Consider the following 16,011-nt stretch of genomic DNA (forward strand, 5'->3'; position numbering starts at 1 on the left):
AAAAACAATCTTTCGCCTAAGAATATAGCTGCAGTTACTCGAATTAAGTATGTTTTGTGGGTGACGTTTGTTAACTTCTCACGGAATAATTTACCCATAAAACTTTAGGGTAGAGACATTTCAATGATGAGAAATAATCCCAAACACAATAAATATCATTTGGAGAGCATCTTAATATCTTTCTCTTTGGGTATTGAAGTTGAAACTATCTACCTGAAGACTATCTTAAACTTTTAATTTCCTGAGGTAATTTAGTACATGCTATGTTATGAAAAAAATATAGATTTCCTTCACAGGCTTACTGCAAGAGCATAATGTGCAAATGATTTTTTAAGCAAAACTGCTAACTTTAGTTATGAGGTATTCAAATTGATAGTACAGTACAAGGAAATGGGGCACTTCCAGTTCAGTGCATGTGAGAGAAAGATGCCCTTTGCCCCCACACCCAAATATTCACCCAGAATCCTATTTATTCTAAGTGAAGGACAAGGGCTGTCCTACATTAATGTACAAAAATGTCAGTAACAATTTTTGCAGGCGCTGATATAGAATGCAATTTATTTTATGGGCCTAATCCCATGGTGTACTTCAACAGGAAAGAGCCATGATTAAGAAATATGCATTAATTTGAATGTCCAAGAAAAGGTTTTTGGTTTTTGGTTTTTGACCAGCCATTTTCTCTGCAACTTGAGAACTCTTGTAATGTAGATGAGTGATGTTGTCTGTTGCCCTGTGGGAACAAAAGTACAACATCCTCTTTTGAGTTCAGGAATGATACAAGTTTAAAATTCTGACTGCAAGTCAGTATTATGCTGATGACATTTTTTTATTCTTTCCAGGGCTATCAGTTATGATACAATACTATACAGTACTTATCTATGCTGAAATAAGAGACCTACTGAATCTCACTGGAAGTATTATAGGATTGTAAGGTCAGGAAAGTGGCTGTTGGTCATGTAAACCAGTGCATTGGTTACTTTAAGAAATAAATGCTTATTTACTTAACTATGTAAACCACACTTGAATGGTGTGTTTAAATATATTACCAGGAATTATCATAAGCATGCACCTTGAACATGTGCTTGCATACAGCAGCACTACAAAGCAGCATAAAAAACCCCCTTAGATAAACTTGTGTTTAGGAGTTAGAGCGCGAATTTGTCTTATAAAATATACAGGGTATAGAGACATCACTGTGTTCCATATTTTATAATATATACCCTTTTCTCTCTGCCAGGCTCACATTTCACAACCTTTGAGTCTCCAGACATTGCTGTTTTGTGTGCACACACTCATCTTTCAGGGCTTATTTCACCACATAATTTTGAGTCTCAGGTAACTATATTTACAATAGTCTGGATTAATAAAACCACCCTTGCCTTTAAGAAATTTTAAAGGTTTATAGGCCGTACTTTGGATTAAGAAATCCTAAATATTAATTTAGACCTGGGTTTGAATTACTGTGCAGTCATAGAAACTCACTGGGGGTGTGAAACTGGTAAAACCATCACAACCAGCTTTTATTTCAAAATCTCTACTAAATCTGGTGGAAACCACAGTCAAGTATGACTGTACCATGCATTTCCTGAGCAAATACTGTACATTCAGTCTTGATAGTTAAAGTTGCCTGATGTATACCAGTTACAGAGTATTACATATATTTAGAGTGTTTAACATAATTTCCCCCACAACACCCCTGTAAGGAAGCCCAGTACTGTATTCCCTCACTCCACATTGCAGCTGGGCTGAGGCTTGAAGGAAACTGGTTTCCCAAGACCAAGTAGTAGTGCATAAAGTATGTATGCTGGATTTCAAATAGGAAGGCTTCCTGGTTTTGCCAACAGGTTACATAACTTACAGATCTTCACACTAAGAAATAAATATTTTCTAGTTAAATTAATAATTTTAATAAAAATATTTGTATTTTTACTGACCTGAACTTATTTGCATCATGAAACTTCGAAACATCTTTTTCTAGATCAGCCCAAATATCAGGGGTTAGGAACCCTCATAAAATTACTACAGATCTCCTATAATGTAATACTTGAAAATAAATATCAGAATGTCACATATATAGACGTTCATGATCTCTGAACGTCTGTATATGTGTAAAAAGCCAAGATCTCTTAAGGTTTGATGATGAAAGATTTTAAATTCCAAATCCATTAAAATCATTTGTTGCATTTTCTGTAAACATCTTCCCTCCATATGTTTATTCAAACCACCTAGCTGCCCCTCCCCTGGTTCTTTTATCACTAAACGTGGAAAGTACTTCATCTCTCTCCTCCCTCTAAAGTTTGGAGAAAACGGAACATTTCCTCTGCCCCTAACCCTGGAACAACCGGTAGTAGCCGTTCTGCCCCCCCCCCCCGCGCCGCCTTCTCTCTCTTTCCGCCCGGCTTTGTGTGTGAAGTTTGCGGCACATTGCAGATGAGCCCTTAGCGGCGAGAGAAGCCTATTGTTCCCCGCCAGGAACTGCTTGCTGGCAATGCTGGCTTTTGCCATTTCGGAGCTGCCTTTTGCAGTGCCTCGGCCGGCCTCTGGAGTTCGCTGTGTTGCGCTCTCGCCCAGGCAGCCGCACGGCGGCCTCAGATCTTTTTGTCTGAGAGAGGAGAAGTGAATCCCGCTGCCGCCGCCACCGCCGCCGCCGCCGCCGCCGTACAGTGTGTGTGTGTGTGAGAGAGAGAGCGCGAGCGCGAGCGAGGGGAGAGGGGAGATTTCATGGATCCGCGTCTGTAATACACACACACACTGTCAGTACCTCACTCCAGCCTCCCCAACCCCCACCCTACCACAACACTAACCCAATTCATTGTGTGATCCAGCAGCACCATGTTGAGTCTCATGTGCAGGCTGGATCGGTTGGGTTTGTGGTGCTGAGAGAGGCAGGCGGCAGCGGCGGCGGCAGCGAGAATTGCCGAGAGGTGCCCCTCTCCCTCCTTGTGTGTTGTCACTCTCTCCGGGTTCCCTTATTCCTTTTAAACTTTTCCGTCTTTCTTTTCTTTTCTTTCTTTTTTTTAAAAAAGCCCCTCTCCATGGCTGATCCCCGGCCGAGCACAGGAACCTGGGTCTCTTAAAGGCAAGGAGGAGCCGCGGATTGTTGTTGTTTTTCTATTGGATTTTTTTTCTCTTTCCCCCGAAAGGAGACAAAACCCCAACCTTTTACAAATCTGAACCAAAAATATGGCAAATTCGACCGGTAAAAACCAACCAGACCATCGGAGAAAGGGACTCGCGTTCTTGGACGAGCTGCGGCAGTTTCACCACAGCAGAGGGTGAGGAAAATGGGGAGATGGAAGGTGGCGGCGGGGGGAGGCTGTTCAAACCGACCGATTTTAACTTCCAGCCCCTTCCCTGAAGGACGAGGCGGCCCCCTGCGAGGGGAGAACAGGGGGGCCGAGTTGACAAGTTGTTTGTGTGTGCCTCTCTCTTTTGGCAGGTCTCCTTTCAAGAAGATCCCCGTAGTGGGTGGGAGAGAGCTGGATCTTCACGCTCTCTACACCCGAGTCACCACTTTAGGCGGATTTGGGAAGGTGAGTGGAAGTTTTAATTCGGCTTTCCCTCCCGCTAACCTCTTCCCGAAACTCTCCGCTGACCCTCGGGGGGCGAAGGCGGTCGGCGGGGGCCCCAGCAACCGTCCTTTTTCGAGCCGGATTGGCAAGGGGGGGGAAGTGGAAGAGGGAAGCAGGCAAGGCAGGTTGGTGCCTTGGCCTTGTTGGTGAAGAGCTGGAAAGGGGGGGGGGAGCCGGAGGGTGTCGCGGATGGCTTTCCCCCCGGGGGGGGCCCCCACCCCACCGGCCCCCCAGATTGTGGGCTCCTTTCCCTGGGAAGAGAGTGGGAAAGGTGGTGTGTGAGGCAGTTTCTTCCGCTTGTGGTTGCCGCTCCTGTGAGGGTGCCTCTCTCGCGCACTGAGAGGGAGAGAGAGAGACTCTGAGTGCAGTTTTAGTGCAACTCAAAATTAGCGGGCATGTTTAACATCGATAATCGGCACGGAGCATGGGCTAGGAAATGATCCTCGCGGCCGTGGGGGGGACCCGGCGCTGCCCTCCGAGCCCTTTCCGGAGAGGAATAACAAAAGGGGCAGCCAAGACGGTGTGTAATCAAATAGCCATCTTTAGGCTTCAAGGCTAGGGACAGAAATGTAGGCCTCAAAAGAAAGGCCTCTCTGTGTCTGTGGAGCGGGCGGAAGGGGAGACTCCGCGGGACGGGGCCCCGGCACCCCCGGCCGGCGGGGGCGGCCCTGCTCCAGACTTTTCTTGGCTCATTTTCAACTTCTTTGGGTTTTAACGGGCCGCGGGAGGATTTAAAAGCAGGCGACAGAGGGACTCCCGATTGGTTATTGTCCAGGCGGGGAGGACAAAAACAAACCTCTCGCCGCACAGAATTAAACCCCCTTCGCTTTCTCACTCCCCAGGAAAAATAAATGTGGTAAAATTCAAGGGGAGGAGCGATATCGTATCGCCGGGGACTGTCAGGGAGAAATCGAGATCACAGATCCAATCGGAGGAAATCTGTATTTTTATCGTATTTGTTTGTTCCATGGCAGCCTTTCTGGTGGTGGCGAGCAACGGCGTTGTGTGTTCCCTGTGTGTATGTGCGCTTTTGTGCATCTTCGTGTGTTGTTTTTGACAGGTATCTGAGAAGAATCAATGGGGAGAAATTGTAGAAGAGTTTAACTTTCCCAGAAGTTGTTCTAACGCTGCCTTCGCTTTAAAACAGTATTACTTGCGGTAAGTGTTGATAAGGGGTCTTACAGCAGCACCATTGAACACGAGCTAGCATTTTAGGGCTTTTTAATTTTTTAAAAAAGCAATATTCTTATTTATACGAAATGCATTATGATATCTTATTGTATCTTTGAAGTAGGCATTCGTTTTATTTTTGGCTGTGATATTTCTAGATTGTTTTATATTTTATTTTTATCAGCATGATATTGCCAGGTGCTTAGTGTTCTATAAGAAGCTTAGTATTGATTATTTACAACTGGTATAGTAAGGCTGAGTATACTAAAGAAAGGTAATGTAGTTTTAGAAACTTCACTTAATTTTGTAGCAATGAGACAGGCTTATATCTTTTTAGATTTGAGATATTTATTTTGAATAGCATACAATAAAAAATAAATGGTACATTTAGCAATACCTTGCAGAGTACAGTTGTTGCTCAGGGTATATCATGGTTGTATATACATGTGTGGGGTGTCTGCATTTTTAAAACAGTTTCAAATTTTTATTCTTGTTTTTTGATAGTCTCTCATAATCCTAATTCATCATTGTCTTTTGTATATGGAGAATCTAGGTTTTTTAAAATGTTTTAATTGTAATATTGGCAATGTGCCTCTATATTTTTTTAAAATAATGAAACTATATCTATAAATGATAATTATCTTATACTGTATTTATAGATGTGCTTCCATTGCTTGTGTCAGGCAATCTGTTTGTGAATTTTAGGTATATCTTCCCCGCCCCTGTCTTTAATTTGTTGATACATAAAATAGATATAAGGTGTGACTATTTTACTTTTTCTCTCAGTTTAGATAAGCTTTCTCCTATTTCAGAGTAGGGAAATTTTAATGATTTTAAAGATGATCTGTTAGAGTTTAACTCTTTGAATTAGAGTATGTATTTGCACAGGTGCACTTTCTATTGGTTGTCCTAGTTTGACTTCTAGTTTGAAGCTGTAGAGTTCACAGCAACAGTGCAGAAGTGGCTATTGAGTTACAAGGAAGTCTCAAAATCCTTAAGCAAAATCAATTGGAATATGAAGTTGTTGTATTTTTTTGTGGTAGCGAATTAGCTTTTTGTTAAAATTAGGCTGTAATAACAGAAGTATGCATGTGTACTTGTAATAATTCATGCATTTACTTATAGAGAGGGTCTGGTATGATAAAATTAACAGATGTTTGGGGCATTTTGTACATACTAAGCACTGGAAAATGTTTTAATAAAGATACAGGTAATCCAGGAACACACCACATGCTTTTCTTGAGATATAATATTTTACTTCAGTTTCAAATGACACTGTGGTCAAAAGTCCAGCATGGAGTTAAGTTCCACTGGAGCTGTAATCCTATAGCCCATTTTCTGGAAGTAAACCCTATTAAATTCATTGGAATGTTCTTTTGACTAAGCATGTACAGTAAAACAGTGGGATGCAAGTATGCTTTGATTATACCTTTTTTGTATTCTTGATGCCCATTTCATATCCTCTCAGCTCCAATAGAGGTGTTTGGAAATCTAGTTTGCATTGCTTTTGCATAAAATATAGGTGTTTTATGATTTCAGTGATTACAGTATCCTTAATTCGACCATTTGTTGGACCAGGAATAGATTGTATACTCGGTGTGTTTACTGAGTTTTTGTTATGTACTCTTCAAATATCTAGCAAATACCTAGATGTCATGTTCTGAGTATCTGTAAAAATTACAAATATGCTGTCTTCTAAATTCTTGCATCCCAATCCACAAAAACATTGAGTTATTTGGAATATGTTTAGTCAGAAACATGAGTAAATGTTTGGAATATAGTAATCACATTAATTTTATTGTTATTTGCTAAAATATTTGTAGAAAGGAATGTTGTTTACGAATGATTGTGTAAATAAGTTGTAAAGAGCAAGGAAAGTAACTGCTTTGGAATTTATTGATGAAGTTGATCTAGGAATGTTTTTGAAAAAAAGTAAAAAGAATTTGAAAGAATCCTTGGTTTTCATATTTTGTAATAATTCCAGGTAAATAAACATGCAATATATGCAATTGTTATTTATATTTGATGATTCTACATTCATGATATGATCAGCCTATATTAAATTTTGCTAGTATATCATATTAATGTACCATGTGATATTGTTGCCTTTCACAGAACAGGTCTTCACTACTTTGTAAACAGTGGCTTTCTTGGTAATGGCTTTGCTTTCTGTAGGTGTATATGTCTGCGACATTTGCTCATGATGTGTGCTAATTGATAAACATTGGTTCATAATTACAGATTTGGTGGTTGCAACTAATTTCAGCAGTTGTTTGAGGCATTCCTTGCATTTTTTTTCTTGTCACTGATCTGAACATCTTTGAAAGTTCTTTTCAGTTGGAGGGTTTTGCAAGCTCCAGGTGTACTGAATCAGTATGCTTAACACCTACAAGCCACAAGGGGACTGTACCAATCCCCATGGTGATTGCTGCTAATCCAGCCAAACTAGTAAGATCAGCATATGAGAGAAGATTCAAGTAAGTGGCTGGAACACTTGCCATACTGTCTTTTGTTGAGGTTCCTTTTTTACATCACACTTGATTTTGTTTTACAGTCACTAAAGAATGTAGGAACTGCCAAGAAAATGCTTCTTTGAAGTACATTGGCATTTGATCCCTCTGTAGACCTTTATAAGCAGATATTAGTGATGTTCATTGGTATTTATGTATATGCAGGTCTTTACAATTATATTGTAAGTACGTAATGATGATTCAAGCATAAATTGGTATTGAAGCTATTCGAACTGAAACAGAAATAGAGGGCTTCCGTTTGCAATTGATGTAGACTTCCCAAGGGAGGTACAAGCAATTGACCAGGGAGGAGCAACTGTGAGTGTCAAAAGGAAGAAACTGTAGGTGTCAAAAGGAAAAGGTGAAGTCAATAGAAAGAAATATAGGATCTAAGATAACCTCTGTTGTGAAGTGCAAGTAAAATATTCCTTTAAAGTTGTCTCTGGTGCTTATATACTGATCAAAATGTTTTGTGAATGCTAGACTTGAAAAAACATTTAAAATATACTAAAAGTTAAAAAACAGTAATACAGCTTGATATTATTTACATTGGATAAGTAATATAGCCTATGAGGTGAGATGTTTAGAAGAGCAAGTTGGATTTATATGTGGGAAACCCAGATTAAACCTCCTGCTCACTTGTGCATTGAACTGAGTGTTTTAAGCAAGACAGTTAATGTAAAAGGGGGTCACATTGTTGTCTTTCTAGTCTTACTTCATACAGTTACCTGCTGTCAAGTTGATTCTGACTTAATGGCGACCCTCATGGTTTTCTAGGTATAACATTTTCAGAAGCGGTTTACCAGTTCCTCCTTCAGGTGGTGCTCTAAGACCATGCTGACTGCCCAAGGCTGCACAGGTGGCTGTACCAGCTCCTTGTCTTAATTTATACAGTATTTATATCCATCCCTTCTTTCTTGTACCCCTCAGACAGGCAGAATTTTTTTTCAGATATATGGTATATGGGGAAGGGAAGAAGTAGGCCGTCATGAGTGTTTCATCTGCTAATTCTGCCGAAGTATCCCACTCTCAAAGGATGGCTTTTATATAATGTATGTTTTGCTGCAGTACCTTTAACTTGACTTGTGCAGAATAGTAAGCACAGTGTTATTATGTTTCTTATGTGGTTTGTTTTGTAGAAACTGTTTGCACACGATGATGCTGACCTTTAGAATTTTTGTTGACCATTTTATTGTGATATTTGAGAATAAAAAAAGATACTTGGTTAAGATCTTCCAGGTATTTCTCAAGGTCATTCAGGTCTGTACAGATATGTTACAGCTTAATTGAAGATCGGGAGGACTTCTGGCTTTCTAAATGTCCTGGACTGTAATTGCTGTCATCTCTTACTGTTGACTATGCTGACTGGGGCTGGTAAGAGTTGCATCCCAACAACATATGGAGGAGAGCATGTTCCCCACCCCTCACATAGATAGCATGCTGTGGATGATAGTTGATGGGCTAAAGATAGATGTTTTCAGTTGTTTTCTGGTGGTCTTCTGATTTCGTTTTGTGGACAGTCATCAGAAAGTGTGGTGCAGACCATATGAGCCTGAAGTTGCCTGTGAGCTGTAGAAGATAATGTCTTGGTAGTGTTCTGGTTAATTTTTTTTAAATGGTTTGTTATGCTCTCCATCCAAATACAGAGCGTGTTACAACTGTAATTGACAGATGCAAGTGGGATTAACTGCAAGCTAATCAGAAAACATAGATCACATTCAGCTAAGTAGATGTTGCCATTCAGCTAAGGAGATGTTACATTGCCTGTGTCCACTGTGATGCCCTAATTTGAAGGTGTTGCATCATTTTGAAATAGCATGTAAAGGTGAACTATGAACATTCTGAGATGAATACTATTCCTCTGTGTCAGAAATAGTGCTCATGATGTCCTGTAGCCAGTTATCATCGGGATGTTTATATATAATCTTTCTACTTCTACAGATGTTGAGATGGTTTCCTGTGGAAGTTCTTGAATAGAGTCAAGTTTGTTGAGGAAGTCTGTTGTGTCTTTTAAAAAGCTTGTTTCGGCAACAGTTGTGAGAGCCAATATTTCAACAGTGTCTGTGGGTTTTTTTTTCCTTATTTTAAAATCTGTTGTTCAGTAATTAAGGTGGTGTCATTTTAAAATAAAAATCTCCTTCAGGTGTTTGCTTTTAATGTTAAAACAACAGTTCTTGCATGCCATTGTTTGGTTCATTTTATCTTCTGACAGAATTGGCTCTGCCAGGCAAACCATTATCTTGGTGACCTGGCAGCCAGCTGAACATAGGTGTAATGTCAGCATATGGTAGCCATGATTGCATATGAGATAAAAAAGTAATCCACATAAGGTTGGTAACTCTTATCAGCAGCACCACCTTTGTCCTGTAGTGCACAACTGAAAATGCCTACAGTGATGACACCCCTATGTTAGCTGTGTAGAGACTGAGTTAGTCCCTGTGTGGTGGTAGGAAAGTGCTTCCATGAAGTTGCTTCATGTGACCACATACATAGCAGGGGCCAAACAGTCTTCAGCAGCCATGAGCAAGGAGAGGCAGCAATTCAGAGCCCCAAGGAAATCTAATATAGAAGGTCATGGACCTCCTTACAATATTGTACAGGGTGTGTGTGCTAGTAATCATATTTATGACTCCATAGTGCAGAGGAAGAGAAGGAAGAATGGACAGTACAACAGGACCACCAAAATCACTTTCTGGAAGAAGGCTTTGGCAGCAGTCCCATAGACCTCCCTGATACAAATGTTTAAGATCCATGGTAGAGGAAGCCCATATGAAGGCAAGAAAGAGGAAAGAAGGGAAAAAGAAACAAGGGATTGAACAACTGCACTTTAAAAAAACTTCTGTGCTGAGTTGCTGGCTGGAAAGTGGAACAGACAGCACAGGTAGCTGGGAAGCTCTTGGGATGTTGGGAAACTGTCCATTTATCTCATTAGAAGGTGGTTAGAAAGGCAGAGATATGGTGGACATTACAAACAGGAAAATCCTGCACCCTTCCCCCACAGTCATTATCCCAGCTGAGGCTACCTGAAGTCTGAAACAAGTTACATACAGGGAACACGTCTATCTCTGCCAACTCCTAGCAACACAAAATAGCACTTATGACAAAGTGAATGGAACACTATCATTAATGGAATGTTGTGGAAGCAGGACAAATCAGTAGCGTTGCAGATCTTTTTGCTTCAATAAGGTACCTATATCTTGTTTGTGTTGCATGACCTACAGAAGAATAGCCATTTGTTCCATTGATATGCTGACCATGATGATGTGTCTTATGGAAGTGTCTGTCAGACAGCCCTTGAGGCTGCAGGAAAGAGCCCAACTAGAACATGAAGGTTAGCATTTCCACAGAAGAACTGCTGAAGATGTAAAAGTTGATAGTAGTCTTGTCTTTGTGGCACTAGGAATAGGAAACATCCTAGCCTCTGCAGCTGTCAGAAGACTCTTTCTGGAAAGCTGAAAGACAGGCAAAAGCAGGAAAAATCAGTATAGAAAAACCAACACATTTAAAACATAAGCTTTTAAAATCTTATGCCACGGTACATTGATTAGTTTTTAAGATGCCACTGTTTTTATTATTGTTGTCTTTGCTACAACTTGTATGGTTACTTTACAAATTGTTTAGATGACAGGAGTGAGTGACAGTCAGCATCAGAAACCATGTCTGACCATTGGTTCTTGGTAGGAAGTGTGAGCAAGTGCTTGAGAGACTCTTCCAGTGTCCCTGTCCCAGTGTCTCTCCACCTGTTGGAGAGAATCTAATCACTGAAAGCATATTCCACTCTCCTTGTAGAAAGTTGCAGAGGAATTGTGTGTGCATGTATTCCATGTGTGTGATCTATTCCTGCAGGACACAATTGATCATGAGTGTTTCTTTGGCTAACAGAAATAGTTGTTGGAGTAGAGGCCCTGGTATCAATCAGGTACAATGGTTCTGCATAATAGTATGCATTCTCAGATTTTTGTTGTTCACTCATTTTAGACAAAAAGCAACATTCATATGTAGTCTTTCCTTGTGAAAGATGTTGGAGCCATTATTTGAATCATGAATCTACAACCCTCATTTCTACAACCCTGTGTGTATGTGGTTTGTTTTTGTATCCCCACTCAGAAGAGTAAAAGTCAAGGTTCCTGTTCACATGGAATCCTAATGCAGAGTGCTTAAAAGGAATTTTAGGCCAAAATCATGCTGTTGATAAATTGCTGCAGGGACCTGTTTCCAATTAAAATATTGCCACTTGCATTCGTAGTCATATGACAGGCACAGGGTGAGGAATGCAAGTGGCAACTCCTTAATTATCAGCAATTTGCTGCTGTAATTTATACCATTACATTTACACCAGCATAAATTCACAGCAGTATTACGGGATTAGAAATGAATTTGTGTTGGGTTGTGGTGATTTGAGCAAAGTGCTCTTTTTTCAAAGTTCCCGTTACCAGAATTCCTATTCTAAGGTTGCAAAACATGAAACAAGGGAGATACAGCTTTATACATGTGTGATTAAGTTATGGGTTCTCTGACAGATGTTTATGCATTTGTGTGGATGTGCTATGATTTAATGCAGAGTAATTTGGAATCTTGTGTTCTGTTGCAGAGGTGTTTGAGTTAAAATGGAAGAGGTGGTGTGCTTTGGCTTTCGTTTGAGTTCATTGGGCATGTTTTAACTGAGGTGAGAATAGGTGTAGTTATTTTTTTCTGGTAACTGTGCCAGTCTATAGGCCAGAAGTAGGATTTGAGGTATTTGCGCATCTCTCCTGAAGTGCCTCCAACAGCACCCTTTTTTTGTTTCCTTCACTGCTGAGGTGTGTCAGCACAGGTGATTCACGTATCTAGCCATGATTTTGTAGCAAATAGGCCACTGAGATGGCAGTGTTTATTGTACCCAGAATTGTGCCCTTATATGACAAAAACTGGTAGTCTTAAAATGAGTAATTTTAAGCTTTGCCAGTATATGGCAACATGGCTCTGAATTTACATAGTTTAATTGTGTTGTATTAATTGTAAACATTGGTTTTTGAAATGACTCATTGGCAGATGCCTAGGATGAAGACAATAAAAGTGCCAGCATAATATTGCAAACCAGCATGGTAACACTGGTGTTTATGGTGGATATGCTTGTGTGTGTGTGTGTGTGTGTGTGTGTGTGTGTGTGTGTGTGTGTGTGTACATGCACTATCAATTCTATATACATGCTTTTAGTTTTGTAGCATGTTGAAAATTTGAAGGCTACTGAAGCAAACATTTATCTGAAATTTGAACATTTGTTTGCTGCATTTCTACACTATATATGGGCAACTTTCTTTTCTTCCATTTTTTTCATACTTGTGTGTTACTGTGACCAGTGTTTTTGCCCGACAGTTGTATTATCCCTGCAAGGTAATAGGATTCAGTTTTATTTAAAATTGTATGTTGAAGTCTCCCAAGTTTTTCTCCTTTCAGTAATCATAATCTTAAACACCATCATCATTCTAGAACTGCAGAGCTAGAAGGGACCCTATGGATCATCGGGTCCAGCCCTTGTCAAGGAGACACAGTGGGGAATCAAACTCCATACCTAAACCACTAAACTATTGAGCAGTTCTACTCAGTCATAAGGAATTTTGTTCTGCCTCTTAAGTTAAACAAAGTCATAATTTGAATGTATTGTTTTGAGTTGCATGAGAGAAGTGGCAGTTTTATGATTTGTGGGTTTGCAGTGAGCAGTCAAAAATCAAAATGCCATGGATTTTACTTGTCATATGAGTGATACGAGTGCCCACAGCAGTAGTTAATATAATTCCTGTGGACTGTACTGCAGGTTAGATGTTTAATCTTTACTGAGTTATATTAATAAAGTCAATGCCAAATATTTCCCCATGGATATTTTACATGGTTAATGAAATATTTCAAAGGAAGACAATGAGCTTGTATGTGAATAAGAAGTATGTTTTTGTTATTTTTTTGTTAGCTGTTTTTTGCTCATTTTTTTCTTGGAATAAAAGTGTGAGGGTTGTCACAATTAAAGATGTTATATGTGTGTGTGTGTTTTAATCCAATGATTATTTAGGTTCACCTGTAAAAAGTTGTAATTTATTCATGCATAGCTCTGTTTCTGGCGCTTCAGGTGGGAATAAGAGTCCACAGAAGTGTGCTTATCTGGCTTTGATTCATTAGTTATACATTTTAAACTGCAATTTTTTAATGTCTTGCTGGCTGGTGTTAGGAATATTGTATACTGTATAGGCAAAATTGTGCTAGCAACTTTGTGTTTGGACTAGTGTGCTTGGTGTTTATTTTCTTGAATTGATAGACTATGCTTTTGGGTTACATTGTTGCTACCCTTAGTTTACTTGGAAAGTACTGTTCCTAGTTGCTGTTGTTCAATCACTCCTATGGAAGGTTATGCGTACAGCTATGCTAGTGGTGTTAAGCCAATTTTGTATCCCAGTTGTCTGCTATACCAGTACAGAATTTTGTCTGGCATTTTGCTGAAGGAGATTTTGTAACTGAAATTATCCACCTGAGATTTGTCTGTTTATCTGGACTATAGAACAGATGACAGAACTAGACCATGCACTGTGACAACTAATAGTGTGTTATGTGCTCTCAAGTAACTTCATACTTTTGGAAAAAACCCGTCTGTGTGGCCATGAGAAACTGCACTGTCTCAGGGTGCCCCCCCAAAAAAGAGAATGGTAAATCACTTCTGAATATTCTCTACTGGCAAAACATGAAAAGGGTTACCATAAGTCAGAATTGACTTGACAGCACTTTATTATTATTATTATTATTATTATTATTATTATTATTATTATTATTATTATTATTATTATTATTATTATTATTATTATTATTATTATTATTATTATTATTATTATTATTATTATTATTATTATTATTATTAACTGGGTTTGTGAAATATTTAAGGAGGTGCTTCACCAGTGCTGCCCCCAGTGAGTTTCCAGGGATTTGAACCCAGTTCTCCCATGTTCTAGTTTGTTACTTCATTCACTGTACTATTTATTACTTGTCAATGTGTTTTGATATACAAAATGATTGTATTAATATTCATTTTTTGGATTTTTAAAAAAATTAAGCAAGTGCATATAAAGTATAACACTATATGATTAATTATATATATATAAAAATAAACTAAATAATTTTGGACCAAGATTGTGCTACACTAATTGCATTACATCTCCCCTTGACAGGCTTGTCTTCTGTGTATATTACTGCATTCATTGCACTACATGATGCATAACTGCATACAACTAATTGCACGGTTTTAATTCATTTTGTAAGCCGTCTTTGGTCCTGCCCTGAAAGAAAATTAATCTCAGACAGAAATAAACACATGAACCAGTGCAGAATCTTAAGAGAGATGGTTGAGACAAAGCTAAATGGCTTATAATGCTTGATGAAAAAAAATTACCTAAGGAGAAACTGAAACACTACAGCTCCTGGCTTGAGGCATCTTGGTTAGCCTTGTATTGGAGATACAAGTGGCCAGGTTTTCTCCTCCCCCAAATTATTCTGTGTGGAACATCTATACGACATAATTGCTCCCCCCCCCCAGTACCCATATCAAGGCCACAGTACAAAGTGGCTGGTTTGTTCTACATCCTGACATACAGTTCTCCATGTTAAAAAATGTCTTTACAGTACTTTGTCCATATGGCAATAAGTACAAATTTATATTGCATTATAGTAGTTGACAAACAACATAATAGTAAGAATATGGTCCTGGGATAATAGCAGATAAGGCAGAGAAATCTAGGATAACATTCAATTAGGAAAGTATATTTGGATAGGTGGGAACTATGAAATGCCTTGCCAAAGTAGCTACCAATATACAAAGGTGGATCTGATTCTGAAGTGGGTCCTATCTGATGCAAATAGCCACACAAAATGGGTTATAGCCACACATTGTTATGGTGTTTACTGTAATTGAAAAGTGGTAAATATTTTGATTTTAATTAACTTTCTGTCTAATGGTTGTGATAGTGATGCAGGTCTCACGTCAGCTCCTGAAGTCTCTATTCAGAAAATATGGAGGCGTTTTAATGATATGGTAAAAGTTGCCACGTATTTGTCCAGTGGAAACTTCAGGAATCTATAGCAAGATTAGAAAAAACAAGAAATAGAAGCTAGTCTTTTGTTGTAGTAACTGGGGGCATTGTCACACAACATGCAGATGAGAGTTCATTCATCAGAAGTTCTGAGCAACCCAGTTCCCCCATCCCATACAAGTTCATTAAGTGTATTCCACTCCATTGGCCTGCACATGTATCTTATCTTTGCCTAGGAGAGATTTGGGGGGAAAATAAAAAACCCAAACCAGTTGATTGCTAATGTCCATATGGAAAAGTCTCCACACTTCTGTAGTGAAACTGAGCAAGCTTGGCGAAAACAAAAATGTTTGTGTGTGTGTGTGTGTGTGTGTGTGTGTGTGTGTGTGTGTGTGTGTAAAAGAATAGAAAGCAGAATAGGAACACTGAAAACAAATTCAGAGTCCCACTACAAGCAGTATTTGACACCTTACTGTAATTAGTTGTTTTTTGAAATTCTAGAGAAGATCCCAAAAGTAGTAGAGCCCTGAAGTCCACCCTCCCCTGCTCTAGAGAGTCTTCTGATGGTTTTGGTGAAATATCTGTGGGTGGGCATTCTCCCATGAATTCTTCCTTTCTGCTGCTAATACAATATTTATTTATTAATATTTCTTCAAAGTTTACTTTTTCCTTGCCTCATCTCTTTTCTTCTCACCTACCACTTCTCTTTTGGTA

At 39.2% G+C, this 16,011-nt stretch overlaps 1 protein-coding gene and 1 long non-coding RNA gene across 4 annotated transcripts in view; one reads left to right on the forward strand and one right to left on the reverse strand.

The window, feature by feature from the left end:
- Positions 1–543: 543 nt before the first annotated feature.
- LOC144583318 (uncharacterized) lies at positions 544–2,071 on the reverse strand. Its single transcript, XR_013537041.1, has 2 exons — positions 1,935–2,071; positions 544–730 (listed from the first exon to the last, which is right to left on the reverse strand). It is a non-coding gene; the product is annotated as an uncharacterized LOC144583318 (long non-coding RNA).
- Positions 2,072–2,604: 533 nt separating this feature from the next.
- Positions 2,605–16,011, forward strand: part of ARID2 (AT-rich interaction domain 2) — a 146,095-nt gene continuing 132,688 nt past the window's right edge. Inside the window, exons 1-3 of one of the 3 annotated variants that reach the window (XM_020795508.3) lie at positions 2,605–3,275; positions 3,440–3,533; positions 4,633–4,730. In XM_020795508.3, the coding sequence (XP_020651167.3) occupies positions 3,184–3,275; positions 3,440–3,533; positions 4,633–4,730 (284 nt within the window). In that variant the 5' untranslated portion in view covers positions 2,605–3,183. Of the gene's footprint in view, positions 3,534–3,827; positions 4,093–4,632; positions 4,731–16,011 lie in introns of those variants that run through there. The other 2 variants (XM_078376880.1, XM_020795513.3) reach the window with 2 other exon arrangements.

This window comes from Pogona vitticeps, chromosome 5, assembly GCF_051106095.1.
Source record: "Pogona vitticeps strain Pit_001003342236 chromosome 5, PviZW2.1, whole genome shotgun sequence".
In the NCBI taxonomy this organism is placed as follows: Eukaryota; Metazoa; Chordata; class Lepidosauria; order Squamata; family Agamidae; genus Pogona; species Pogona vitticeps.